The sequence below is a fragment of the Acanthopagrus latus genome, chromosome 11 (assembly GCF_904848185.1).
Source record: "Acanthopagrus latus isolate v.2019 chromosome 11, fAcaLat1.1, whole genome shotgun sequence".
Lineage (NCBI taxonomy): Eukaryota > Metazoa > Chordata > Actinopteri > Spariformes > Sparidae > Acanthopagrus > Acanthopagrus latus.
Window position 1 is genome coordinate 3441896 of NC_051049.1, and position 27787 is coordinate 3469682.

At 42.8% G+C, this 27787-nt stretch overlaps 3 protein-coding genes across 5 annotated transcripts; 2 read left to right on the plus strand and 1 right to left on the minus strand.

Annotated features, from left to right (window-relative positions):
• The first annotated feature begins 437 nt into the window (after positions 1 to 437).
• On the plus strand, positions 438 to 7009 carry LOC119028193 (meprin A subunit beta-like). The gene is made up of 15 exons (XM_037113859.1): positions 438 to 554; positions 642 to 669; positions 1369 to 1419; positions 1510 to 1553; positions 1955 to 2033; positions 2104 to 2221; positions 2927 to 3105; positions 3202 to 3420; positions 4289 to 4438; positions 4980 to 5180; positions 5296 to 5552; positions 5915 to 6125; positions 6213 to 6389; positions 6479 to 6729; positions 6843 to 7009. Exons 1-15 carry the CDS (start codon positions 438 to 440, stop codon positions 6885 to 6887), a joined length of 2127 nt encoding a protein of 708 aa, XP_036969754.1. The 3' UTR covers positions 6888 to 7009.
• Positions 7010 to 8561: 1552 nt separating this feature from the next.
• uhmk1 (U2AF homology motif (UHM) kinase 1) lies at positions 8562 to 19373 on the minus strand. The gene is made up of 9 exons (XM_037113860.1): positions 18556 to 19373; positions 18111 to 18240; positions 17533 to 17719; positions 17255 to 17452; positions 16900 to 16994; positions 16694 to 16770; positions 16510 to 16608; positions 16312 to 16400; positions 8562 to 15989 (listed from the first exon to the last, which is right to left on the minus strand). The coding sequence occupies exons 1-9, from the start codon at positions 18857 to 18859 to the stop codon at positions 15843 to 15845; spliced, it is 1326 nt and encodes a 441-aa protein (XP_036969755.1). The 5' UTR covers positions 18860 to 19373; the 3' UTR covers positions 8562 to 15842.
• A 2109-nt stretch (positions 19374 to 21482) lies between these two features.
• On the plus strand, positions 21483 to 27494 carry akr1a1b (aldo-keto reductase family 1, member A1b (aldehyde reductase)). Of its 3 annotated transcripts, none has more exons than XM_037115202.1 (9): positions 21483 to 21632; positions 24412 to 24507; positions 24994 to 25113; positions 25290 to 25441; positions 25738 to 25933; positions 26031 to 26230; positions 26704 to 26776; positions 26957 to 27043; positions 27188 to 27494. In XM_037115202.1, exons 2-9 carry the CDS (start codon positions 24427 to 24429, stop codon positions 27251 to 27253), a joined length of 975 nt encoding a protein of 324 aa, XP_036971097.1. In that variant the 5' UTR covers positions 21483 to 21632; positions 24412 to 24426; the 3' UTR covers positions 27254 to 27494. The 3 variants fall into 3 exon arrangements, with proteins under 3 accessions (XP_036971097.1, XP_036971096.1, XP_036971098.1); XM_037115201.1 differs by lacking the exon at positions 21483 to 21632 and adding an exon at positions 21639 to 21787; XM_037115203.1 differs by lacking the exon at positions 21483 to 21632 and adding an exon at positions 23389 to 23543.
• The last annotated feature ends 293 nt before the right edge of the window (positions 27495 to 27787 follow it).

The window sequence follows — 27787 nt, forward strand, 5'->3', positions numbered from 1 at the left end:
ATGCAATTCAGCCACTGAGTGACATCACTGGAGGCAATTTATCAGATTACATGCAGCGTTCTCTGGAGCCACAAAAGACTTTATATCACTTTTTCACATATTCAGTAGAACTCACCAAGACATGTAAACACACGTTTTGAGTAAAACTGGTGAAGTAACCCTTTAATTTTTAAAATGATATCTGTTCTCTGTCTCCAGGCAGATAAAACCTCTGTAATGTCCAGAGAAAGTGGTTGGGATGTGACCTCAGTGTCGTCAGTAGTGGCTACAGACCCGAACGTCCTGAACGTGGTCATGACAATGTGTTCACCTGCACCAGTGTGTTTACTAGCGTGGCTACAATACTCAGATAATCTAATCAATACTAAATTAATTATTAATTTGACGGCCGTGTAATCTCTCTCAACCGGGGTCATAAAAAAGACAAGATCATGTGAATGTTGCGTGTCCTGCAGCGCCGTCCTGCAACAAAAACAGAGCGACGACGTCTCTTCACACGGCAGACGGGAGTCATGGAGCTCAGGTGTATCGTTGTGTTGTTGGGCCTGAGCCTGGTGAGACTTATTTCAGTCTTCAGTGAATCATTTTTAAATAATTTGTTCTAATTGTTTGATTAATGTGCTTTTCACTGTGTTAACTAGGCTGCAGCCAAGCTGACAGGTGACACAGGTGAGTCTGCATAGAACTTGTGCACGGATTTAAATACCTCCGCTTCAACTTTGACTTGATCTTTGGGCATCAAATGCACGATTCAGATGTTTTGTATTTCAGAGTTTGCATCGCGCTAAATGTGCTGAAGCTTTTGACTAAAGGCCTTCCATTCAAAACAACTCGGAACTTGGGAATACTCACTTCAAATCTCAAACCTGAGTCAAACTCTAAATGTAGGAATAAATAAAGGTAATGCTTTATATGAAGGTCCTTCATTAAATGTTAATTAATAGGTAATAAGGCCTTTTATATCTCTTATGAGACAATAGTAAGTCATGTGTTAAAAACATCACATTTATTGTCAGATTATGAGACATTGTCAAATATTTCTAAGTATTAAGTGAATAATAAAGGATTAATTCATCTTAACAGGCCTTGTTCTCACTTTAGATTCATTAGCTACAAAAAAACACAGGTAACGTTAATAATTGTGTAATTAACTGCTAATTTATTATGATAAAGTTTGAGCTAAAGCTTAGTAAAGGTTTAAATGTGACATAAAAGGTAAATGAGTTTAACTAAATGTGTTTTTAATTGATCAAAAGCGTCTGTAAACTTTTAACAAGCACTCATAATCTGTCACAATAATTACATTAGTAAGATTATTTTATTTTTTTTCTGTAATCTCATTACAAATGATTGAATCTACATCTGCAGAAACGGACGTTGACAGAGGCGTTGACTGGGACATCTTCAACATCAATGAAGGTTTGTGGGCTCATAATTTATGTTGCTTTGTTGTTTAAGATTTCGTCTCTGAGGATTTTTGATATCAGTGAATATAATTTGGTTTTGCAGCGGCTGGTCTGGACCTGCTGGAGGGAGATATTGAACAGGACGAAGTAAGTTTCTGTGCACAGACACCGAACTCTCCAGAGACTGAAAGCTGCAGCTAATCTGAAGATTCAGACGTGTTATTTGTGTCTACATTTTGTCGATGCAACAAATATATTGTTATATTTGTGCTTCCTTACTCACCCGACCATACTACTGAAAGATGTCAAACAGTGAGAAATTATCTACGCAGATTAGGTTGAACAAAAACTGTTCTACAAAAATGTAAATGCATAGTAAAGATATAACAACGACCTCTGCTCACCAAAGTGTTTTAACTCATGAAAATTACATGTACAGATGTAATAAACAGGAGGTCATTTCAGCACTCAGAGATAATAATTTATCAGGTCTTAGGTTTTACATCCATCTGTAATTATATTCCTGTGATTTTCTTTGTTCCCGTCAGACATCCAGCAGAAACTCCATCATAGGAGAGAAGTATCGCTGGCCCACAACCATCCCTTACTACCTGGAGGACAACCTGGGTAAGACACCGTGATACAGAAACTCATATTCACATCATGCACAGGGTTATTCATGTCTCACATTTTGTAGACATGAATGCAAAGGGAGTGATCCTGAAGGCCTTCGACCAGTACAGACTGAAGACCTGCATCGACTTCACGCCGTGGAACGGCGAGGCCAACTACATCTCTGTGTTCAAAGGCAGCGGGTGAGCCCAGGTTTAAAGCTTTAAACTGGACACAGACGAAACTATGTCAGGTGCTTATTACATGTTTTCTCAGAGTCACACAACACAACTGTCGTAAAAACAAACCCAAGGTGTCGGTAACAGTTTGTCAGATGTAATGCAGCGTTATGTGCTACAGCTGCAGACAGAACTCGTCACAACAGTTTGATGTCTTGACGTAAACGTGTATGTTCAGGGTTTTTGTTTTTCTTGCCATGTCAGACAAACAGACTATAAAATGGGCTTAAACTTTTCTAACACAGCCAAAGATCAAGCAAACAACGCAAGACAGATCACGTAGCAACAACAAGTGGTGTCTCTTGACTTTTGCTTGGTCATCATCCAGTTTAGTTTCCTCCGTCAAAGTGGCGGTGTGCGAACAAGTCCTCTCACAGAGCTAACTCGTAGCTACAGCAGGCTACATAGCGTTCAGGAAACTCTGTGAATTACAGAGAGTTGAGGGTCAGACGTCTCAGCCACAGACGGCTGCAGGTTTTGATGAGGAAGCTCTAAAAAAACTGACCAAAAGGCAGAAGTTGAGGATGTATCAGCCAGACATTTCTCTGTGGGGATCACTGAGCCCAAACTGAGCTGAAGAGAGTAAATGTTGACTATACAGTTGATCTTAACTACTGGGAATATAAGACTATCTTATAAATAAGTGTGTCTTGTTTCCCCTCCCTGCAGATGCTTCTCCTCTGTAGGTAACCAGCATGTGGGGAGTCAGCGGCTGTCCATCGGTAATAACTGCGATCGTCTGGGAACTGTTGAGCACGAGTTCCTGCACGCTTTGGGCTTCTGGCACGAGCAGTCCCGCGCTGACCGCGACGACTACGTCAACATCATATGGGATCAAATTGAACAAGGTAACACTGACTTGTAGCGCCCAGTGAGCTGCTTGCAAATCCTGACACTGCATCCCAAGTGCTGAAAGTTTCCTGAATGTTTCCTGTCTTCCTCAGGTAAAGAGCACAACTTCAGGACATACGATGACAAAACGTCCAGCGCTCTGGGCGTTCCCTACGACTACGGCTCGGTGATGCACTACAGCAAGACGGCCTTCAACATCGGCTCCGAGCCCACCATCGTCACCAAGATCCCCCAGTTCATGGATGTGATTGGTCAGCGGATGGGCTTCAGTGAGAGCGACCTAACAAAGCTCAACCGTCTCTACAACTGCAGTGAGTCAATCTCAACCCGACCATCAGACAATAAGTGAGACGGGTTACCTTCCTGGTTGTGCGTCCCGTCTCCTGCAGGCCTCAAGTTCCCATCAGTAACAACACTGCATGGTTGCCAGAAAATACTGCATTATAAACTAAATTGTAATAAATCAGGAACGATTTCTGACCTGTAATAAACGAGCAGAGTTACAGGAAGGGTCAGAGTTTTTCTGGCATAGACTGATACTAATACATATTGGTTATCAATATCATATAATGATATAATCTTTAATTATTAGCCTGTTGTAACATGTCAGGCAGCCACAAGGCCTTGAAGTGTCCCAGCTCTTTTCCACGTCTCTGTTCTGAATCAAAACTCTTACATAAGAAGTTTTATACTGAATAATAATTGAGACTGACTTCTGATCAGATGGCCCCAATCAACACTTTGACTCATGAGTAGAGTTGAACTATTCAAGATGAAGATTCATCGTATCTATTGCAGTTGATTCCACCTCAGATTGATGTTTATAGCTTCAGGTTTTTAATAGAAATTACACAGAAATGTGTCAGAATATTAGAAAAAACGTCAACTTTCTGGTTAGAAGGAGGACTTTTTAAACTTTTAATCACTCTTAATCTGTTGGATGAAGTGCAAAAGTCTTTCGCTTGGAAAATGTGAATATATGAATGTATATTTTACAGAACATAATGCTGACAAAGATCCTGTCTTATTTATATTTACTGAATTAATCTTTGGATATAAAGTTTATGTTTGAAACTGTAAAATATTGCTGTTGAAGTGTCACTGTACAGGATTGTTAAAGAAAGCTCCAGTCAGACAAATATAATTACGTGACCGTTCAGTCGTGTCTTCTCTCCGCAGCCAAGTCTTCTACCTTCGTGGAGAGCTGTAACTTCGAGCAGGAGAACATCTGCGGGATGATTCAGGGTCCCGGCAACAGGAAGTGGGAACAGCTGAGTTCTGTGAGCGAAGGACCTCAGACCGACTTCTCCAACATGGGACAATGCAAAGGTACCAGTCCACCATCACAAACACATGCGATGGTGCTAAACTTCGTGTAAGACGTTTATATCTAAATATCATCATATTAGAACTCAAATGAAGTAATCTTGTACTTGGAGATTCTAGTTTAGCTACAGATACATAAGTAAACATCATTATCTTACATCTTGTATCTGATTCCATGTCCTCCAGAGTGACTGTCAAGCTAGCTGCTATTCAAAATTAAAAGTTAATGACTGACCTCGGTGTTCAGTCGAGATAAAAACAAAGACGCCTGTGGTGACATAATCTGTACAAAGTACAGGCTGGCAGTAAAATTACTGTTGAGCTCTCAAGATGATTAGTGATTTATTAGACAGAATTGAACAAGGGTTTATTTTATTGCTGAGATAAATCAGCTAAAAAGTTATCCACCGCTGCGCTGGCTGATAAAATCGAAGAACCTCAAAAATCTCTCTTCGCCTTTTATGAAACATCAAGTTCACCTAGCTGACGTATTCTGAACCTCGCTAACAGCAGCACAGATGTTAACCGCTGTTGTGTCCACCAGGTAAAGGCTTCTTCATGCACTTCAGCTCAGCCTCGGCTGCGCCCGGTGACCAGGCGTTCCTGGAGAGTCGCTGGCTTTACCCCAAACCCGGAGCCCAGTGTCTGCAGTTCTTCCTCTATAACAGCGGAGCAGTCGATGATGTTCTCAACATTTTGGTGCGAGATTCTGACGGGAAACTGACACTCGTCAAGAGTATTTCAGGTAGCGGATTAAATGTAACATTCTGTTTCTGACCTTCTGGTTGGACCCATTTCCTCAGGACGTCAAAGCTACTTATAAATAAGTGATTGATGTCTATTCTCTGTTGACGTTACAGGAGACGTCACGGGCTCCTGGGAACTGCACAACGTCAATCTGGATGTGACGAAGAAGGCCCGCGTGGTGTTTGAGGCCGTGAGGGGAAAGAGTCCATCCACCGGAGGTTTCTCCCTGGACGACATCAACGTGTCGTCCATGAAGTGTCCGCAGCACATCTGGCACATCCGCAACATCACCGGCCTGATGGCCACCACACCTGTGGGGAGGAAAACCTACAGCCCTCGCTTCCTGTCACCGGCAGGTTACTCCTTCCAGGTAGAGGCCTTCATACGAATAATACAAATACACCCGCATACAAGCATGCTTTTCATTTCTAGTCTGCAACTGTTGATTTTGGTGGCTAAAACTATTATTGCAGCTGGAAGATTTTATTAGCTGGTGGTAGCTAACAAACTGAGCTCATGTAGCTCCATGAATGGGGGCTGAGTGTCCATTAATCTGAAGCACCAATAGTCTGAAATATGTCTCACTGGTTTGTCCAACTGCCTTCTCAAAAGACTGGTGCTGAATCAGTGGGCGAAGAGTTTATCTGCCCTTAATCCTGCACACTGGACCTTTAAGTTAGCTGCTGTGACTGAAAAAGTAACAGGTACCTCACCCCGCTGTGTGATCTGTAGGTAGGCGTGTACCTAAATGGAAGAAGCGACCGCCCCGGGTACGTGGCCACCTACTTCCACCTGACCTCAGGCCCCAACGACCACCAACTCAAATGGCCGTGTCCGTGGCAGATGGCGACGATGGCCCTGATGGATCAGAAGTCTGACGTCAGACAGCAGATGAACATGCACCGGATGGTCACCACTGAACCTGACAAGATGTCGTCTGATGGTGAGTTTGGAGTTTAAGCTCCACTGTCCACTCGTTCTGCTGTTTATATCAGTGAGACGTCGTTCATCTGTTTGGTTTTTCTTCCAGGTACTGAGTTCTACTGGGACAATCCCAGCAAGGTGGGCTCTAAAGTGACCGAGTCCGACGGCAGCACTTACTACCGAGGCCCCGGCACAGGAACGAGCGTCTTCATCACCCACAGCAGGCTGAAGAGCAGGAACTACATCAAAGGAGACGACGCCTTCTTCCTCTTCAGTCTGGAAGGTGTGGAGTCGTTCAGGACGTCACACACAACAATAATCTGAGATCATCCTGTTTATGAAACATCGTGGTCGCTGTGTGCTTGTCTCCAGATATTTCTAACCTGCTGGTACCTCAGCCTCTTCCCCAATCTGCTGCCCGCGCCGACGAGGGCTTAATGAAGGCCGCCGTACAAAGTGCTCCGCAGGAAGCTGCTAATAACCCCGCAGTGATCACAGCTGTGGCGGGGTCCGTGGCGGCGGCCATGCTGGTGGCCAGCATGCTGGTCATCTTGAGGATGAGGAGGAGACGGCAGGAGAGCGACGAGGTGGTGATCGTACAGGACATGCCCGGATTCACCGAAGTGAGTCTGAGTTCATCTAATTTACATCACAGCAATGTATGTTAGCGGTTACTTACCGTGACTCGTTTGTGCTTCGGTCGTTAATCTAAATCACGCTAATTATGTCATTACAGGAGCGCCCGGCCGAGAGCTCGCCATCTGCTTTCATCGCTCCATGAAGTCCTGATCAGAGGAAGAAAATCAGCACTTACAAGAAGAAAGGACGCAATTAATTTTAAATTGTCGACCGACTCGTTTTCGTTTTGAATAAAACCTCTTCACAGCACACATGTTCAAATCATCTGCTCCCTTCATCACATCGTTGTCATTACCAATCAGAGAGTGAGTGGTTATTTTCAAGGGTCCTCGCCCATGTAATTACAAGCTGTGATGGTCCTCAGGCAGCCTGTGGATTTATAAATGAAACACTTCCCCGTCATTGATTTGTCACTGGTGTTGTGGCTGAGCTGCAGCTCCAATTTCAAATCACCTGAAATGAGGAATCATGTTTTTGTTTCCTTAAAAATTTTTTTTGGGTCCTTTTCCACAAAGCACAACAAACAGATCGGACAAACACCGGCTCTATAATACGGTCTTTCATGTGTTCAGGTGAAGGGTATTTTGTTCGTTGCATGCTGCTAGATGCCACGAAATCCTCCGGTTCTGGTCTCAAACTGAAGGAGTTTGGAAAATGATGACACACTACAAGATGTTACGAAGATTTTTGTGCCAGAAGGGGTGATGCACTACGTCACGTGATCTCGTGGGGAAGCAGATGTAAACAAATCGGAGGCCGTGGCACCAACAACCTGCAGTAGAAACATTACAAATGCAGAAGAGTCCGGATGAGAAAATGTGACTGGAGGTGAGATTTTAACCGTCAGTGTGCTAGCTAACGTTAGCTTCATGGGCTACAAGCTGCACCATAGCTTATCAGCTACTACGCAACGTCTTTCTCATTAGCTTTTGTGGTCTCGTCTAGAAAGTACAATCATCCAGATGTTTGTGTTGTAAATGTCCAAACAGCAGCTGAACAAGTCATATTTAAAGGTAACATTTAAAGAAGACACAACCCAACACAAAAAGTACTTAAATACTTCTTTTGGGGTTTTTTTTTGTTCATCAACTCTGGCTACGGCCCTGAATTCGATTGATTAAGGAGTTCATGTTTAGTTTAGTGGTGGTGTTGTAGGTACCACACATCTGACCCTGCAATTAAAAAGATCACAACATTCTCAGGTAAAAGAAAAAAAAGACATCTTTGAGTACAGACGGTGGTTATCATCAATGGACAGAAGCGTGCAGAGATCTGCTGGGTGTAGCTTCGACAGCAGCCACATGGAGGCGCCACACTCAACGTTATCAGTCAGAGTGAATTCTGGCATGAAGGTTTTTAAAAAGTGCACAAGAACTCATTTTACGGGTCATTTCACTGTTAGATTTTGGATTAAACCATTTTTTAAATATCCAAACATCACAGTCAACATGATTCAGAGACGTCTACGGTCCTGAACGCCCATCAGTCAATTAACCAACCAAAACACGAGTCCAAGTCAAGCATCATTTTATTATCATGAGATACTCAAAACACAACAGCATGAGCGCCATGATTCACTCTCAGCTGGAAGGCTGTTAAACATGGACCAGCTCACACGGGTTCATACATGTTTGTGTGTGTGTGTCTTGTACACAGTGACCTCCTCACATCGCGCTTCCTTTAAATAGAAACAAAACAGTAACAAACACTTCAGCTGTCAGTCCAGTTTGACCTGTGGGACATTCTCCTGAAGCAGAGCTGCTCAGGATGGATGGATTAAAAAAAAAAACACAAAAAAAAACCAGAGAAGCAGAAATTAAAATCAATTTGTATTTATTTGGCCGAATTAATCATCACACTTCTTCAAATATCCCACATATCATCTGACTTTAACCAAAAAATGCTTCAGCTGGTTCAAATAAAACTAAAAGGAAGAACTCAACCAAGAAAAAGCAAAAATTTGTTTTTAGGATTGTCTTTAAAAAAATATAATACTGACATCTTGATATTTTTGATCAGTTCAGACTCTGATTGCATGGTTTTGGTTTGTTATTCTTCTCCTTCAGAGTTTGAGAAGCCGAACATTTATTCTACAAACCCGACTGGACGACAGAAACAAGGTCGGGTTGGGTCTCATGGCGTCTAAAAAAGGTGCACTAATCAATATTCTTTACAGAAATAATGTGTCAAAGTGTCAAACCTACAGAGATGTATCACTTAACTCTGCTTTTTCTTCCTTTCAGTCTATTTTGGATCACTGCTCACAAAAATAAATCTATTATTGCAGCTTTTAAAGGGACAGTTCAACCCAAAAATCAAAAACGCATGAGAGGAAAAGTATGTATTCTTGATTTTACTGGGTGAACTGTCCCTTTAAATCAGAATTGGAAAGAACAATGAAGTCGGTTATTCACATTTTTCAACATTTTGTTTGATACGAACCATCAGATTTGCATTTAAAAAGGTACAATTATAGTTTTTATTCACCTTTAGTCGACTAATTCATCACAACGTCCTCTCAACACTCTTTATTAAAGTTTTTCCGTCGCCACGCTGAGCAGCCGATTGATTTTTAGTTGTATTTGATCCTTTTTCTCGACTGCGTCAAACTTTTACTTTTGTAACTTTTGTGCTGTGAATTATTTCGACATTCGCCTCGTAACGTGTGCTTTGTTAACAGGAATGGATACTGGAGACGTCACAGCATTAATATCAGGCTGCATCTTCGCTCTGACTTGTTGCTCACACCGCCTGCGATTTCAAATGATTAGAGATTACAAGCAAACAGACACACAGCGCCTCGTCTATAACACAACACACACACACACTGATGGTGGGAAGCAGTCCGACACACAGCGGAACATCTGTCTCACACAGATACAGCACACACACACACAGGTAGACGCTTCCACCAAATATGATAATGACGTGTTCCTGCAACTTCCTCCTCTACGTGAGCACACACACAAACACACACCTCTACTGAGAGCTTATCGTAGTCAGAGGTCACGTTTCATAACCCCTGAATCTCTGTCAGTGCACGAAGGAGCCACTCTGAGCAGCGAACGACAAAAGGAAGGAAGGAGTCGCCTCAGGTGATGGAAAAAAAATGGAAGATAAACAGATTTCAAGCGGATCAGCGGACCCGAAATGGCAGTGAGAGTCAGAAATGTTAAGACTTAAACACCCAGTAATCCTGTAACGAATGAAAGAGAGAAACAAACATTTTGCTGTATTCGCAGAAGCCTGTCCGGATTTTTTCCTGCCAGCACAGATTTCCCTTCAGTGTTCGGATGGGAAGACGAGCACAAATCTTGCCTGAGGGCGTCTTCTAAAAACCGATGTTTGGGCCAGAACCACACAGTCGGATGTAAAGACAGACGGGAAGAAAATGGAGCCAAGCACGAAGGATAACAGAGCGAGAACAGTGAATGCAAACTCACTGAATCCTAACAGGACAGAGACCGACACACTCAACACACAACTAGAAATGTTTGGATAACATCCTTTATCAATTCTGGTACCTGAACTTACGTACTGGCCGCTAAAGCTCGGACACAAAGTGTTAGAACCTCTGAAGAACGTGAACAACACGACCAGAGGAAGTTCTGTTATCATCTAGTTTCACAATCAACCATGAAAACAACTGCTTGCCCTGTGTGTGTACATGGTGGACTGTACTGGTTACTGTACTGGTGAACTGGGAAGCCTCTGGGAAGTAGCAGGGCCCGGTTTCAGGCTGATAAACCAACTGGTATCAGATCTCAGCTCACCACTCGCTGACACCCAGTCCGGCATGTTCGGCAGCATCAGAGCCATCGGTTTCGTCACAACCCGACTCTAATGTCATAACTGGAAGAAAATAGTTTTCAGCTCAAGATCCCCCGACAAGTGTGACAGAGCTCTTAAAAAAAAGGTCCAGTTTGCAGGATTTAGGGCAGGGCGGCCCAACGAGGGGCCCGCAGGCAACCAATGGCCCAGCACGAGGTTCACTTTGGCCCTCCAGATGTTTCCAACAGGAAAATAAATAAATACAATGAAAAGTTTGGTCATCACAGATTTTGGGGAGATCTATCGGCAGAATAGTATATTTTCATAGACCTGGAACAAATGAATCGCTTAGAAATTGAGCCCTTAATATCTGCAGAGAGCGCAGGTCCAATTCTGTGTCTGCCATGTGGCTGTAAAACAGGGACATTCAAGTTTTCAGCAGTCAGATGCCACCAAATCCTGCACACTGGACCTTCTTCACACCATCACCTCTCTATCTCTATGACAACTTGTGCTCATCATCAGTACAGCAAGTCGACAACAACTCGACGCTGCAGCCTTAGTTTGCATATTGTCGATGTCGATATGATGGAGGTGTTTGATGCTGAGGAGACGGAGGGGTCGGACAGCTCAGATCAGGCCAAAAACATTAACAACGTGCACACAGACTCACTCCAGATATAACTGACTAGTGCATCAATATCACATTAACAGGGTGAAACACAAACAGTGTGAAGTCTGTGTAGTTTTTTTTTTTTTTACTTTTGTGAGCACACTGCTTCATGCAGGCGTCAAAATCATCATGTCCTCTGCACAGAGAGTTAAAAACTAACCAGTCTAAAACAAATCCACAACATTAAAGTTATAATAATAATAACAATATATAAAAGTGGTAATCAGGGAGTAAAGAACACAAACAAAACTGCTTCTTTTGCATATCCTCGAGCTCAAAGACCAACTCCAAACAGGACAGCTGACAAATTAATGTCGTATCATTCAGATCAATAAATATGAGTCTAATATTCAAACACAGCTAAATAATTTCCACTGCAGATGTTCGCAGCTCTGTGGCTGCAGGCTGTTTTCTTAGACTGTTCGTGCTTTCAGGGCCAAAGCTCGGCTGACACCTGCAGCAAGCAAACGTCGTAAAAAAAACAAACGGATCAATCAATCAGTCAGTCGTATTCATCCATAAAGGCAGCCATCAGTAGAAAAACCTGCTCCGCCCAGCTCAAAGTAAAAACAAACAGCAAAACTCAATATACAACTGACAACCTAACGCTAACATTAATGCACACACACCCAAAGCTAAAAACAGATCCAGAATCAGCACCATCCAACAGGATGACAAACAAACCAACGAAAGGATCAATCAGAAACTGATTGTGTTGCAGATCATCAACAACGGCAGTGTGGCTTTTCAGCAAAGGAGTCAGCGGATGGTCGCCGTTATTAAAAGTCAAATTTGGTTCCGTCTCTGCCTCTGTGCTTTTTGTTTCATCACCTGTTGGTGCTTCATGTCGGCTGTCAGGTGTGATGTTGAAGTGAAGTGGGACGGCGCCAGCTACTGTTCAACTGAAGGGAAAACAGGCAGGACTGAGTTCTGGAAGGTAGATTTCACTTTGGGTGCGTGTCGCCACGTGTCGAATGCACGTCCGAGGACGTAAAGCATCGATTTTTAAGATCGGCATAAGTGGAAAATATCATTTGTTTAGACACACACACATCATGTAACTGCAACAACACTCTTATTATTCAAGTCTACACTCGCACAGACGTCAACACCATGAAAAGAGCACAACCTTCCTACTTGTGTAAAAATTCTCCCACTCCTGCATCTTAAACGCGTCATTTTCTAGTTTCTTTCTTCTTCTACGACAGCAAACTGAATATTTTCAAATTTCAAATCAAGTTTTCTAACAATAAATTTGGGGAAATCATCGACAACAATGAAAGTAAAAGTTAGTTGCAGCTCTCATCATTTGCATCATCGAGCACGAAGGGAGTTTTCTTTCAGTGTAAAATACATCAAGGACAACCAAAGACAACATTAAACTTCAAATGCTGTAAAAGAGTATCAAAGATTCATTTTCTGTACCAAGTCTTGTGGACATATGTGGAAGAAAATGTGTTCTTTAGTTTTTAAACCTGGTTTTTGTTATTTGAGGGCGACTGGTTACGAGTTAAACTGACGACGTGTACCGCAGATTGCAAATCCTGAAAGTGCTGTGTAGTCGAGTGGTTGGAGTCCGATTCAAGTTTCAAATCAAGATTTTCAGGCCAGTGTTGCTCTCGAAGCGAGAGAACCACTTGGGAATTCACATTTCAGGCACGTACAAATAAAGTTTATAGAAAAATATGTTTGTTTTTATTTTTTGGTAGAACTTTGGACAAGACAACTTTTCCTCCAACTTGTTTTTTTTTAATATATTTTCGGTTGTAGAATTTAAACATGCTGTCTAATAGTGGAGGGAGACATCTTTTAATAAAAAATAGGTCTCCGACAGGAACATTTATATGTGCAGAAGACTCAGATATTCGCTCATTTTATCTGGCTTCTTACACATAGTTGAATCACATGTAGAGGGAGCAGTGATCTGTATTTGTGCTCTAAGACGTGAGTGAACAACTTGTGGCTCTTCACACAACAGACGACCTCAACTGTCGAGCTATCAGAGAAGAAAGAGGATTTGATCCTGGATGATCCAAGATGTTAGCTAAAATTAGCAAACTGAAGGTAAATATGGCTTTATAATGCACATCACACAGTGACTTTACTGACTCCTCCCCACTTGTGTGACTCTCTCAGTTACCAAGCAATTTATCTAAACGCTAAACAGCAGTTTATGTTAATTAAGCATTTTAGTATTTAGTAGTTGAACTTTTCACTAAAACCATCTGTTCAGCATTTTCTGATGCCAACACTAGCAACAGCATGCTGGTATTACTATCAATTAATATAAATCAATGTAGCCAATACGTACATTAGCATTTGCGTAGAAAACACGAGTATTAGCATACCAGTTTACAATCAATTAATAGCATTTATTTTAGCTAATTCCAGCATTAGCACACTGGCATTTATTGTAGCTAACATCGACAATTTGCATAACGAGACTAACTCTTATTTTCTCTTGTAGCCTGTTCCCGGGCAGGAGGGACGTTACTCTCTAAGGCATCTGCGATGGCTCGGGCTACATTAGGAGTCGATGCGCACAGGCGTAGCACAACCTGTTGTTATAGCAGCATTTTGGTTAGTTAGCTAGCTTCAATGTCATAGGGCACTTGTGTAGAAATCGTCTGATGTTTCAGTGGGCTCAATGGGTACGATTTTTTGGTTTTTCCATGGTTACCATGAAGTGGAAGCAAGAGAAGAAAAGCACAACACAAAACTATCTCTAACGTACATTCCACGCTGCTGAATCTTAGTCGCTGCTATTGAACATTATCTCCCTGTTTCCTGGACTCGATTAGTAAAATTTCAGTTGTATTATTGATTCAGAAAAACACAATACGTTGTCGTGCAACTTGCAACACTTCTTAAAACTTACAGAAGAGTCCTGCATTTTGGGGATTAACCCACTGGTTCATGCACAAACTGCGGTTGAAAGATTGTTTGAGATCGCACTTTATCTGCGTGTTGACTGCAGTAACTGCTGCACGGTGCTCTTCACCTTGCATCAGTGCTTTACAATCTTTTAAGTCACTACGTGTAGGATTTGAAAATGTCCCATACGAAGACTTTGCAAGTTTTTCTACAACAGCAACCTTTGCTATAAGAAACATTTGTTTACATTCGTTACTCTACACATGCGCGCGCACACACACACACACACACACTGCTGCTGCTCATATTACACCGTGCCTACAAGGTCAATTAGAGCAACTTTAGAAAGTTAGAGGACATTTTCTATCCAACTTTCTATGTTGGAACAGCTGCGATTGTTTTGTTCACCGACTCATTTTCCAGCTGGACTAAAAGGTGTTGGACAGTTCTGATTGTATTCACACGTCGGATTTTTGATCATTTTCAGCAAGTACACTAAAATATTTACTTCTTGTTCGTGTGCCCCCTCAGCGTTGCAGTCAAAACACAAAAACTCATTCTATGCCCTCATACATGGGAGCATCAGTCAACTGATAGTACAAATATTTAAATCATAAGGCTACGGGACAGGTGAGCACATGGAGCGGCGGGCTGCAGTCGAATAGTCTTTTTTCTGACTGAGATAAATGACACTGAAGTATCCGAACACAGCCAATGTAAGAGCTGTTTAAAATCAAAGAAAAAATGTTTCAACACTTCCTTCCTTTGTCTCCTGGACCGTCCTTTAAGAAAGGAAATTAGAAGCCTTTTAATATTTCCATGTTGAATTTTGAGGAGTACGGTTGTGTTATTCTTGATCCTCGTGAATTCTTCTTCACTTCTTTCCGTGAACTCGTCAGGTTTTCCATCGAGCTCATGGGAAAGAGTTGAGGAAAAGACACAAGAAATTATTTTTTTAGGACTATTCAGCTGCCGCCTCGGCTCGTTCAGGTAGTATCAGAGAGTAAGTGAGTAGTAGTAAGGTCACTCCAAACCACTTCTCTCTGAAACCAAGCAGAGTTCACCTGTATGTCCCCTTGTACCACACTGTTTCCTCTCATATATAGGTAGCAATAATTCTTATCATTCATGTAACAAGATATGACACTCATTTCACCGCAGAAGAAACTCAGTTCAGTTTTATCCTGCTACAAGTTTCTAATCACATCCCCAACTCAACTGATGAGATTAGTTAATTTTACTAATAATGTATTAAGAGATGCAACTCCTCAGATATGTAGAACTATTTAGTTATGTCGAGCACAGATTCTCAAACTTCCTAATTTTGATCATTTGTTGAAGGCTTTTGCTCGAGCGACCCTCGTCAGAGAAGATCTTTTTCTTCCAGCGTGGTGATTTCGATAAATGAACGAAAAGTGAAATAGAAGCTCAAACAGGAACTAGTGTTGTTACGTGAGGTGGATTCAAGGTCACCTTATAAAGCACTACATGGATGTGCACTGATATGAGCCGCGCACAGACTGGAGGCAGCAGATATAAAGTTGCTGTCGCTCCTCACAGCAGAGTTCAAGTCACACTTTGCGTGAAACACAGAATCTACTGTAGGAAACCACATGATAACATGCAGAAGTTTGAACTACACTCATTAATAACTGAATCATCTGAACTCAACCTGCAGGGCATCCGCTCGTGATTCTGTGTCGGCTGTAGTAACTTGCCCTGTGCAGTAGTGTTGTTGCATGCAAACAGCGCAGAAGGCGAAAAGTGAGCTGTGGGACTTCACTGCACAGTCTGGTACAGGTACCCTCTTTTATAGGCGCTGAGGGGGTAGAAGGTGGCCACGACAAACTTCCCATCAAAGGTGCGGCCCGTCAGCAGCCTCTGAGCCTCTTTGGAGTCACTGGCGTTGGCGTACTCCACAAACACCTGGTGGACACATGAAGGACACGAAGATGAATTAGTGGGTGAACGGCTGAACTCGTGCCTCAACTCAGACGAGCAGCTGCGTCGACTGCGGTTGTTTTTGGGCAGTCTGTTCTTTAGCAGCCACATTTCAAATGCTGTTTTGTTGACTGCTTGTGTTTAACAGCTCATTTTGTCTAAACAGATACTTAATGGCCGTATGTTGCATGACTTTCTGACTGTAACCTTTGCAAATAATTATACTGCACAGAAAATGATTGAATGAACACATTAATTATTCCCTGTACGTTTAAAAGTTTCCTTGTTCACAGATCAACAGTCTCACCTGTCCTTTCCCGGGGTTCTCCTTGGGGATGAGCAGAGAAACCACTGAGCCGTACTTCTGGCACTCTTCCTTCATGTCCTCCAGTATATCTGGCAGAAAACAATGAAAGGTTACTTCAACCTCTACACACTCATAAGAAAACAGGAAATCAGGTCATTCCACTCTGAGTCACACAAAATGAACAACATGCTGCTGTACCTTCATACTCTTCATCATTGTGCAGATGGCTGTCATCGATCAGGTTGAGCAGACGCAGGACGGGAGAGGGCAGCAGGACCAGGTCTTCAATGTGAGGCGCTGACACACACACACACACGCAGGTGAATATGGCGAACTGATAGTTGTGTTGATCTTGGTGCTAGTCTCAAATATTGACACATACCAAAGGGAATACTGAAGAATGGGCTCAGCAGGGCAGTTTCAGCTGTGCATCTTTGCTTTGGGTCGTTGAGAAGCATGCTGCAGACACAAAGAAACAAAAGTCTGACGTTTAGCTGCAGACAAGAGTCCTCTACTTCCACAGGAAAGCAGGTCAGTACACAGTGAAGTACACAGCGTAACGGTCGCTTCTCATGTGTGAGAAGTTACCTTTTGATAAGGTCTCTGAGGTGATAGACGGGAATGGCAGGGCACACGAGACTGTTGCTGGCAAAGATGTGATCTACGATGGCAGCACAGTTATCCTAACGGAGAGGAGAGCAGACAAGTGTTGTTCATTTCATTGTTTATTCAGGGACAATTGTCATGCTTACTGTTACAAAGACAGATATATTCAATCAAACACATACTGTCTAACAGCAGAAATCACATGTCCACTATCTGTATCGATTAGTACTCCTTTAGTCATCAAATCTGTTTTACTTTTCACCATTTCTACAAAGAATTCAATCTTGCTCAGTCAACTTTATATCAGCTATCTCTGACGAGCAGAGCTCTGTCATACCTTCCACTCCTGCGAGCGGATGGTGTCTTTGAGTTTGATTCCTGAGAACATCTCCAACAGGATGATTCCCAGGCTCCACAGGTCTACGGCAGACGTGCAGCCTGAGTCCACGTCCATCTCCACGCCGGCCTGAGCGAGGCTGTTCTGAAGCTCCGCCTCCGGAGCGCGATACCCATCTGTCTGGATGTACTTGACATCCTAGAGGAGGTGAGGGCACTAGAGAGTTAGATCCAAAATGCTACTTTTCCACTGACCTACAAATCTCCAGATGCACTCACCTGGTTCCCCTCTTTGAAGCTGAGGCCGAAGTCGATGAGCTTGAAGCACTCGTCATCGGCGCTCCAGAGAATGTTGCGTGGCTTGAGGTCAGCGTGGACGTAACCTTCCCTGTGGAGGAAGCTGAGAGCCTCCAGGATGTCTCTGGCACAGTGCTGGACGAGCCACATGGAGTGGCCCTGCTGGGGTCTGACACAAGATGTGATAGCATTAAGAAGCTCTCCTACATGCAGCCTATAGCTTTCATTATCAGACTCAGAATCAGCTTTACTGGGCAAGTTTGTGTTCTTGGCAACACGACATATAGTGTTGCCAATTCATTAGGACCACCTCGCTAAAACTAATGATCCTTAATACAACAGTCTGACTGCACTAAATCCTCCCTTCATGCAGTTTACGATGTTTTACGATGATCGGCCAGAGGTTGCATTTAATTTGTGGTGCTGTCTAACTGAATTACATTATACTGACAGCTTTTTCTATTAATTTCTCCGCCCCATTTATATCAATGATGACAGGGTGAATAACAGACACACAGAGCAGACTGTGTGAGAAGCAGTGACATCATGACTTGACTTACCTCCCACCCTGGGTACCACTGCTGCCTCTCACCAGCAGCTCCGACACGCTCACATCCAGGAGCTCCAGCAGAAGACAGCGGGTGGTGACACCCATACAGCTGTGGTTGGTGAACACCCCGTACAGCGTCACTGAGAGGAGAACACATCGGTTGTTACAAAACATCCCAGCCTGCATGTTAGCATTTATATCAGCTCACAGAAAAAGCATTTTACAGTCTTCCCACTACATCTCAGAATCACTGCAATAAATGAATTACTGAACCAAACTTCATGAATGTTCCTGTCATCCATCACAGTAAAATGAGAGCTGTAGAAATGATAGTACCTGAAGACTGATGATATACATGTTTTGAACAGGTGTGTGTAAACTGTGGAGCACTGTGTGACTACACTACGTTTCGTACAAACGTCCAAATGTTTTTGGAATGAGTGAAAAATCCTTACCGATGTTTTTGTGTCCCTGGATGTCCTCCAGCACGGACCTCTCCTTGTGATACCCGTAGTCCCCTCCCTGAGTGTCGGCCTGGAACTCTTTCACAGCGGCGGTGGCGGCTCTGCCGGAGCTGACCCGGTACACCGAGGCCGAGACCCCCTGACCGAGCCGCGACTGGACGGTCCATATCTCGCCGAAGATCTCGAAGAGCACCGGCTTCATGCTCTGGTCTACGCTGCCCGACGATGGCATGATGCTGTCCGGACGTGGCGTCTGTACCTTGGCGTTCGGCGCGGAGGAGCCGCAGTGAGCCATGGAGGGGGGGTGGGGAGAGAGACGGGGGGAGACAGGAGGAGAGGAACCAGCTAGTTGACAGGTGGGAGCAGCTGCAGGAGCATTGCGAACCGGGGCTCTATCGGCGCCACATAAAACCACGACCAGGACGTGTCAGCGAGAGCTAGCAGACAATCCAGCTACACCCACAACCTTGTTAAAACTACGCTCGGAGTAACACCTGGGCATATTACACAACTGTTCTCTCACCGCGGCTGTCAAAATGAATTCACTCCAGTCAGCTGACAGAAAGTTAGCTAACTTAGCTAACTTAGCTAACTGCTCCAGTTGGCTAAATTAGCCACCGAGCTTGAGCGTTAACGCAAACCACTTCCGCGACGCGCAGGGAAACAACTCCTCCATAATACACCCGGCGTCAAAACAGCATTTGTAGCGAGGGAAATAACTTTAAAAGGCGTTTTAGCTTTAACGAGAGCGAAAGTTTTGCCCGAGTTGTTGTGACTCAGGTTGTTGATGTCGATGTTACTTCCGGTTCCGGTCTCCCCCGCCCGCCCGCAGGCAGCTCGCGCAGTCTGCAGTCCGCCCCCTGCCGGCAGGGAGCGTCACTACACCCACTGTCACCTCCACAGACAGATAGATAGATAGATAGATAGATAGATAGATAGATAGATAGATAGATAGATAGATAGGTCATCATAGCAGCAGGTACATTCAGTAAATATAAATATCTTGTTTCCATCAAATCTTCCAACATGTTCTGCAAGATTATAAATGTAGCATTATCTTCAAGACAGATATTGCTCGTGTATTTATATGTATATGACTAATGATTTAGTTCAGTTCAGTTCAGGTCTTTATTGTCCCTCGAGGGGAAATTAGATTTACAGTAGAGGGTGAAAGATGACACAAAGACAACATAAAGAGGATGTGGGATTAATCACAGTAACAGCAAACAACAAACCAAAATATTAAAAGTATAGTATCAAACCATTTAATTTAAGCCATAGTAAAATGTTGCTGAGCTTATTCACATTACTATGACTAATGTGGTTATAAATGTGTATTTATTGTCCAGAAAATTACCTTTTATTACAGGATAAATACTGGGTGAAACTTATGAATGACCTCTGTTCTACTGTCTTGCACACTTATATTCCACTTGTTACTGTTGGGAGGTTTGCTTTTGCATTTCTTCAAAAGTTGTCTGTGCCTCACGATAATGCCTTAAGCAACTGTAGAAGAAAACAAGTTATTAGACATCAAAGCCTCATTTTGAATATGATAAAATAAAATTATTTTTCCTTGCTTCTCCATGGAGGTTTCTGTCTCTTCCTTTGAAGCTCTTTTATGTCCCTCCTCTCTTCTTTAGCCACGGGGAAGCAGCAGATCACAGACATTTATCATCTTGTCCTCTGAAGTAACTTTCAAACATCAAAAATAACATTATTAGATTAAGGGAGCTTGAAGTTAACAGTGTGACAGCAGAAGAAACCAGAGTGGAGCCCAACTGGGCTATGTTTTGGTATTGATGGCAACATAGAGGAGAAAAATATAGTTGAAATGTTCCAAAATGACACATTTGGAGATTCTGCCTGAACACCCTGTACTCAAGCCTCTAATTCTGCTGTGATTCACCTCATTAGCATAAAAGTTGTCAGAGCTAATGTTCAGATGTTTTGCTATGGTTTGCTTGAGATTTGGAGCTGCAGCTGCATCATTCCTAAGATATTTATTCTCAAATTGGAATAATTTATGGTGTGTGCCAACTTATATTCTATCTTATATTATATTTATACTTACTCAAAAAATATATCCAAAATAAAAGGACTGATGTCTCGGCAGGATTTGGAAAAACTTGTCCATGCATTTATCTTCAGCAGACTCGACTACTGAAACAGGGTATTTTCAGGACTCTTTAACAAAATCCATCAAACTGCTGCAGCGACAACCAGAAAAGTACATCACATCACTCCAGTTCTTAGATCTTTACACGGGCTTCCTGTCCGTCCTAGAACACAGTCATCTGCTTTATGTTCCTACAGTCAAAACTAATCATGAAGAAGCATCGTTCAGTTATTATGCACCACATATCTGGAACAAACTCCCTGAAAACTGCAGGTCTGCTCCAACTCTCACCTCTTTCGGATCCACACTGGAGACCTTTCTGTTTGCTACAGCCTTTCACTGAAGCGATTTCAAGGTTTTGAACTGCACTCAGACTTTTATTCGTCTGAACAACCCTTAACCCTAACCCTCCCCCTTTATTATTATGGTAATTCAAATAGAGTTTGTAGTTGCAGAGACACAAAATAGAGGCTAGTTTTTAACAGGTTACGGGCAAAATAGACAAAACTAGCACTGACATTGTCACAGCATGTGTCAATGCTGTTGTTTTAAATAAACTACCTGAAATCACAACCATGTGATTTAATTATTATTCAGTGCATTCATACAAATATTAAGCTTGGTATTTGAAGATTTCCCATTATTAAAAAAACACATTTTGTTTGGAGAGCCTTATCATAACCGGTGGTGACTCATAATTTATGTAAAACCATTTTAAAACGATGAGAGCATCTCTTCATCTGTCATCTCCTCCCAGGACTGAACAGCATCCTCACCGGAGGTAGAGGAAACATCATCCCGGAAGAGGAAACGTCACCAAAATGAGGTGGTGTTTTTGAACATTTGGCAGTGAGGAGAAAAAACAAACAACAACAACAACGCTCCTGCACACTTGTCCTGCTCGGGAGGACTACAGGAAGAGGTCGCAGGTTTTTAACGTCCTGAAACGGTAAGTTGTCTCCTTTAGCTGAGGAGGCGAGAGGAGCAGCTGCTGCTAATGACGACCGTCGTTTCTGTGCCGAGCTGCGCCGGGTCATGCTCTCATTCAGATGTCAGGTGTTTAAGCGGATACTCCGTCGTTTATGTGTTGACACCGGTCACAGGGTGAGTGAAATCGATAGTTTTCTGGGACTGTCTAAACCTTGAAGCGTCGAATAAAAAAAGCTAATAAAAAAAGGTTGTTTTCAGGAGAAGCTAAAGCTAAAGCTAGCTGTTGTGTTTGCACCGATCGGAGCGGTGACTTGATTGTTTGTTCTGGGCAGTTTTTGTTGATTACATGTGGAGGATAGATGACGGAGATGTCAATGAGCGAATCAACTGGGTGACAACACAGTTATTAATCTGTTATAATCGCTTAATTAACGCTGGGAGCCTGATTGCGTCACCCGCTGCTTGCTAACGGTCGCTACATGTTTACACATCTGGAGGTTCTGAGCTCGAGGTCAGTCTACTGGGCGTGGCCGAGAGGCGCGTGACCTCACCTCCCCAAAACATCAGCTGACAGCTGGATCTTGTTTTGGAAAGATCTGAAAAATGTGTGTTTATTTCTTAATGTATTTGACAGCTGATGTTTTACTTTCACTTTGCTTTACTCACATCAGTGGCTAAAGGTTGGTTTATTTGACTGACAGGTTGCATTCTGGGTGATTTTAAAGGGTAAACCCACCAGTTTTACACATTAAAGTGTGAATTAATACTAAGAGTACCGCTGCATATGTAATAATAGTAGTATGAAGTGGTTTGTGGCTCCAGAGGATGCTGCATGTAATCTGGTAAATTGCCTCCAGTGATGTCATTCATAAGTGATGTCACTGATGTAACAAGCGCTCCAGAAACAGTTGTAAGAAACGAGAAAACATCATCAAACCCACTGTGAAAGAAGCGTCTTTTTAGCGTCACAATCCCCTGAGAAATGGCTTGTTTCTCTTTCATCATTTGAGCCATTTGGTCCTATAACATTTAGTTTGGCTAGAAGAGCCACATGATTGCATTATTTTTTAAGATTAGCCCCTGAGATACATTGTGGGAAATGTAGACGCCAGATTTTGAAAAGGAGGAAGAACGTGCAGAATAAATAGGGCAATATCTCTGCCGTGTCTATTTTGATAATATGTTTTTAAACTGTTAGTAATAAGTAATTGCAATGTGAGACTGGTCAGGCTGCTTTTTAAAACCTCGTGCCTACATTACCCACAATGCAATTTAGCCACTGATTAAAATCACTGGGAGGCACTTACCATGCAGCTTTTTTTGGATCTATAAACGGATTTAAAGGCTACTACATTAATCACATATGATGTAATACTCCCCAAGACCTGTAACACACTTTAATGTTTAATGTGTCAATTTGGCGTAGTTAACCTTTAAGCAACACGAGGAGAGCTTAGGACAAAGGAAAACAGGACAGGTTTTAATCAGAGTTTTAGCAGACAAAGATGGCAGAAAAAAACATGGCTGCAACTCAAAGGTTTGACATTACTGAACGTTTTAACTTTTCCAGGACTTGAAAATAAGCAAAGCAAAAAACATGCACATAAAATAATAGTTGTTTATGTCTATTTGCAGCAGAGCAGCAGCTTTACAGTGTCTGGTTCTGGTTCTGGTTCTGGTTCCCTCTTTGTTGACATATGCAGTGATTTTTGTTTAACTAAAGCAAATTATTCCATATCCTCTCAGAGTGTGTGCTGAGAGTTTACAGCCCAGTCTGGTGACTTTTGAGGAAAATGCAAAGTCATCACTTCCTCTCTTTCCTTCGACGGTCAGCTGGCAGAGCTCTGTATGTGCTTCGACTCATTTTCTGGGATAGAAAATCCTTTTTTACACAGCATTAAACCAGAATCAAGTGGGACTTGAGTTTAACGTAAGTTATTCTATGCATCTTCAGAATGGGCACAACATTTCCAGCAGTATGTAGACAGTTTCATGCCGTGTTAGATCAGCATGTGTTGCAGCTTTCTCCTGACGTTAGCTCTCAAGTTGTAGCTGTGTAATTGAAACCTCAGTTCATCAGGGAATTGAAAAATGTTGGTGCATGCTTTATCATCATGACGCGCTTTGGGGATTGACTGACAGTTTGCCAACTACTTCTTTTGCTAAACTGACTCTCTATCTTTGCCACTCGTGCCGTACTGTTGCTTTATTTGTAATATTGTGTGTTTCCCCTCAGTTCTGCCTGAACTGCTTTAGTATTAGTTTCTCATCCAGGTGATGTGACTACTTAACAGTTTGCTCCTTCCTTCCCATAGTAATGTTTCTGCTTTCATCCCAACTGAGTTGTGTAAAAGCGTATCATGAAAATGCTGTGACGTTGCAACCCTGGTCTAAATAGCTTAATCAGGCTGATAAGAGGGGTGAATTTTGAAGAGATGCACGTCATCTGTATTTGCTGATACAGGCTTTAAAATGAGACATCAGCGTTGGCTCGCAATGAACATCTCTGCTGATAAGATGATGCTCTTACTACCGTGAGACAGTAGGTTATCAAGATAAGAACAGGCATAACAATATTATTCCCATGATAGGAGAGACTTGATGTTCTCTGCAGTTAGGTGGACAGTAATATTAGCGTATATCAGCAGTAAGGAAATATCACACATCAGATGGCGTCTCGAATCCCAGTGCATCACTCATATTTCTACATAAAATTCTTGTTCCTGCAGCTTTAAACATCAGAGTAAGCCGAGCAGCTCCCCTCGCCGACTGAATCCTCCTCTGCTTTTCCTTTTTAGGTGCTTCAGAGAGGCATGAATGACTTTGCAGTTCTCAACACGGGGCGGAAGATGCCCCTCCTCGGACTGGGAACATGGAAGAGTGAGCCGGGAAAGGTAGAGGCTGCGCTGATCTCCTGTATTTTAACAACGCCTTCTGAAAAATAGCTCTCTGTAATATGATTTTGCTCTCTTACGGCTGAATGTCAGTCCTTCTTTGTGTCTGTGCACATTCGCTTCTCCTCATCCTTCATATCAGAGCTGCACTAATCAGTAATTTTTACATTAGGAATGCATCTATTGACTGTGTCAAGGGAGAAATGTTGCTCGTAGTGAACCCACAGAAAATACTCACTAGATTTTTAGCCACCGATTAACGTTAAACCAGTGACATGCACAAAAACATTTTCCAGCCATATCTGTAAAATCTGTTAATTATTCGTATTTTTTTCAAACAATCTGTGTGAAAGATGGAATGTGTAATCATGGAACGTAATATTTAGCTAGATTCACACCTTACTAGTTGATGGAGGCATGACAGCACAAATCTGTGCAACTTTTTTTAAGTCAGTGTGTAACTGTTTTATTTTATCCTCATAACAGGTGAAACAAGCAGTTGTTTGGGCCTTGGAGGCAGGATACCGCCACATTGACTGTGCAGCCATCTATGGCAATGAGGTGGAGATTGGAGAAGCCTTACAGGACACGCTCGGCCCCGGCAAGGTGAGCAACAGCTGGACTACTGTTACACAAAATGTCTCCTTGGGGGGTTGATAGATACTTGTGTTCTGTTGGTACAGAATGTTCTGTCCACCCTGGACTTTGTTGTTCTGAAATGTCAAGACACTTACAGTCCCTTTTTTTATCAAACTGTATCTGACGTGTCGTCTGTGCCTCAGGCCCTGAGACGAGAGGACGTGTTCATCACATCCAAGCTGTGGAACACCCGACATCACCCAGAGGACGTGGAGCCGGCCCTCCTGAAGACTCTGAAGGACCTGAAGTTGGAGTACCTGGACCTCTACCTCATCCACTGGCCCTACGCCTTCCAGTGAGCTCAGCCTCTGCCAGCGTCTGATAATGAGATGATTCACTCTTTTAATCCCCCAGAAAACTCCCTGTTGTTTTCTTAAGACGAAGCGCTAATTAACAGTTGGTCAGAAAAAGGAAGTCATTAATGTGTTATTCCAAGATAACAGTGTAGTTAAATTGTAGTTTTGATGCAGCTAAAATTAAAAATGAAACTTTTTAAATGATATTATCACTGCATTTACCTTTCAACAGTTTTATTTTTTAACTATTTCATTTCAAATCTTCCCTCTGTGGCTCCGTCTGAATATCATTTAGACAAGGAGACAATCCTTTCCCCAAAAAGGAGGATGGCACTTTGCTGTATGACGAGATAGACTACAAGCTGACCTGGGCTGCCATGGAGAAGCTGGTGGAAAAGGGCCACGTCAGATCCATCGGCCTGTCCAACTTCAACAGTCGGCAGATTGATGACATCCTGTCTGTGGCCAGCATCAAACCCACTGTGCTACAGGTACAGCCCGTTTGTGTGAACACAGCTGTAGCACGTCGTAGGTTTGTTGTTCTGAGGGCTACAGACCACCCTGCTATCTCTCTGTTCGCTTGGACAGGTAGAGGGGCATCCTTACCTGGCCCAGGTAGAGCTGCTGGCCCACTGTCGGGACCGGGGCCTGGTGATGACGGCCTACAGCCCTCTGGGCTCTCCTGACCGGGCCTGGAAACATCCAGATGAACCGGTTCTGCTAGAGGAGCCTGTGATCGCTGCTCTCGCAGAGAAATATAAGAAGTCTCCTGCTCAGATTATCCTAAGGTGATTTAACTCTGAAATTAAACAACACGGTTTTTAATTTCAGATGTTGTCTTTACTGTCTAACGGCCATCATTAACGATAAAAATGTATCTGACTAGAGCAGAAATCTTCACCAATAAGATCATGTTTTATTCCCAATATGTTTAGTCACTCTCACTGACTCCCTGCTTGTTATAGACACAGGCGATCGCAGTCTTATACTGAACAATATTAGGACCTCTGGGTTTCAACATTGTTGGAAATATTTTGGAGAACGTTCGTACAAAACTTAGAAAATATATAAGGTGTTTTTTTTCTGCTGAAGCCTGAAAACGACCCTTTAATTTGAATCAGGTGGAAGCAGTGGAAGTCACAATTTTAGTGGGAAAGAAAAGGAAAATATAATGACATTTTTGGAGTTTGTACCACGGAGGGCTAAAATCCACTGACCTGACTGAGGATCTCTCCAGTGACTGAACATGTTGTGCTTGCAGGTGGCAGACACAACGAGGAGTGGTAACAATCCCCAAGAGTGTGACACAGTCCCGCATCAAAGAGAACATTCAGGTGGAGTAAAGTTTAATTCATCTCCAAACCATGAGGCTGTTTGTTTTAGATGGAGAAGTTTTGAATATCTCATTAAGGTTCAGTTTTGTCACCAAGTAACTAACATGAACAACTCTCTACGAACGCCGTTTCAAAGGATATTGTGCAGGTTGTGAGGTGTTGATTTGTGTTTGCCGTCAGGTGTTTGACTTCACCCTTGAAGCGGAGGAAATGAAAAGTATTACAGCGCTGAACAAAGGCTGGCGCTACATCGTACCAATGATCCAAGTGAGTACGCTCTGGGAAACACGACGTCTTCTCTCAGTAGCCCGTATATATGAGCCTGTGATCATTACAGGGCAAGTCAAAGTAAACACGAACACGTTACTGAGAGCAGAAGAAACTGTATCAACTCTGGTTCTGATGTTGCAGGTGGACGGAGAACGCGTTCCCAGGGATGCAGGACATCCTCACTACCCCTTCAACGACCCCTACTGACCATCCACACTACACCCTGAATCTGTGCCTTCAACAGCCCCACCAATACCACATAGCCCTCCTATATCACTTATAAATGTTCCTGGATCCTGACATCGGAGTTTGTCTTTAGATTCTGTCAAATCCTGCACTTATCATTAGAACATTTCAAGTTATTGTTGGTGATGAAGACTGGAAGCTCTGGCGTGACTGTATACGTACTGTACGTGTTATTTTCTAAAATAAACATTTTGTTACTTCACTCGCAGGCGTTATGAATTCATTTCTGACAATTTGTCTGTTAATCAGGGCTGGTATGGTATTTTGTGGCTATATTGAGATACATGCAGCAATGTTGTAGAGATGACTACTGGTACTGGGGATAACAGAATATTATAACTGTCATATTTTTCTTTATCGTCAGTAATGTGAGTGTGAAGTTGGGCATGGTTGGCATTCAGCTGCAGGAGGAAAAGGTGTGGAGATGGTTAAATGAGAGCAGTGCCAGGTGAGTTGATTGTCTCAGCTGATGCTTGTTGGCTAATTACACTCCCT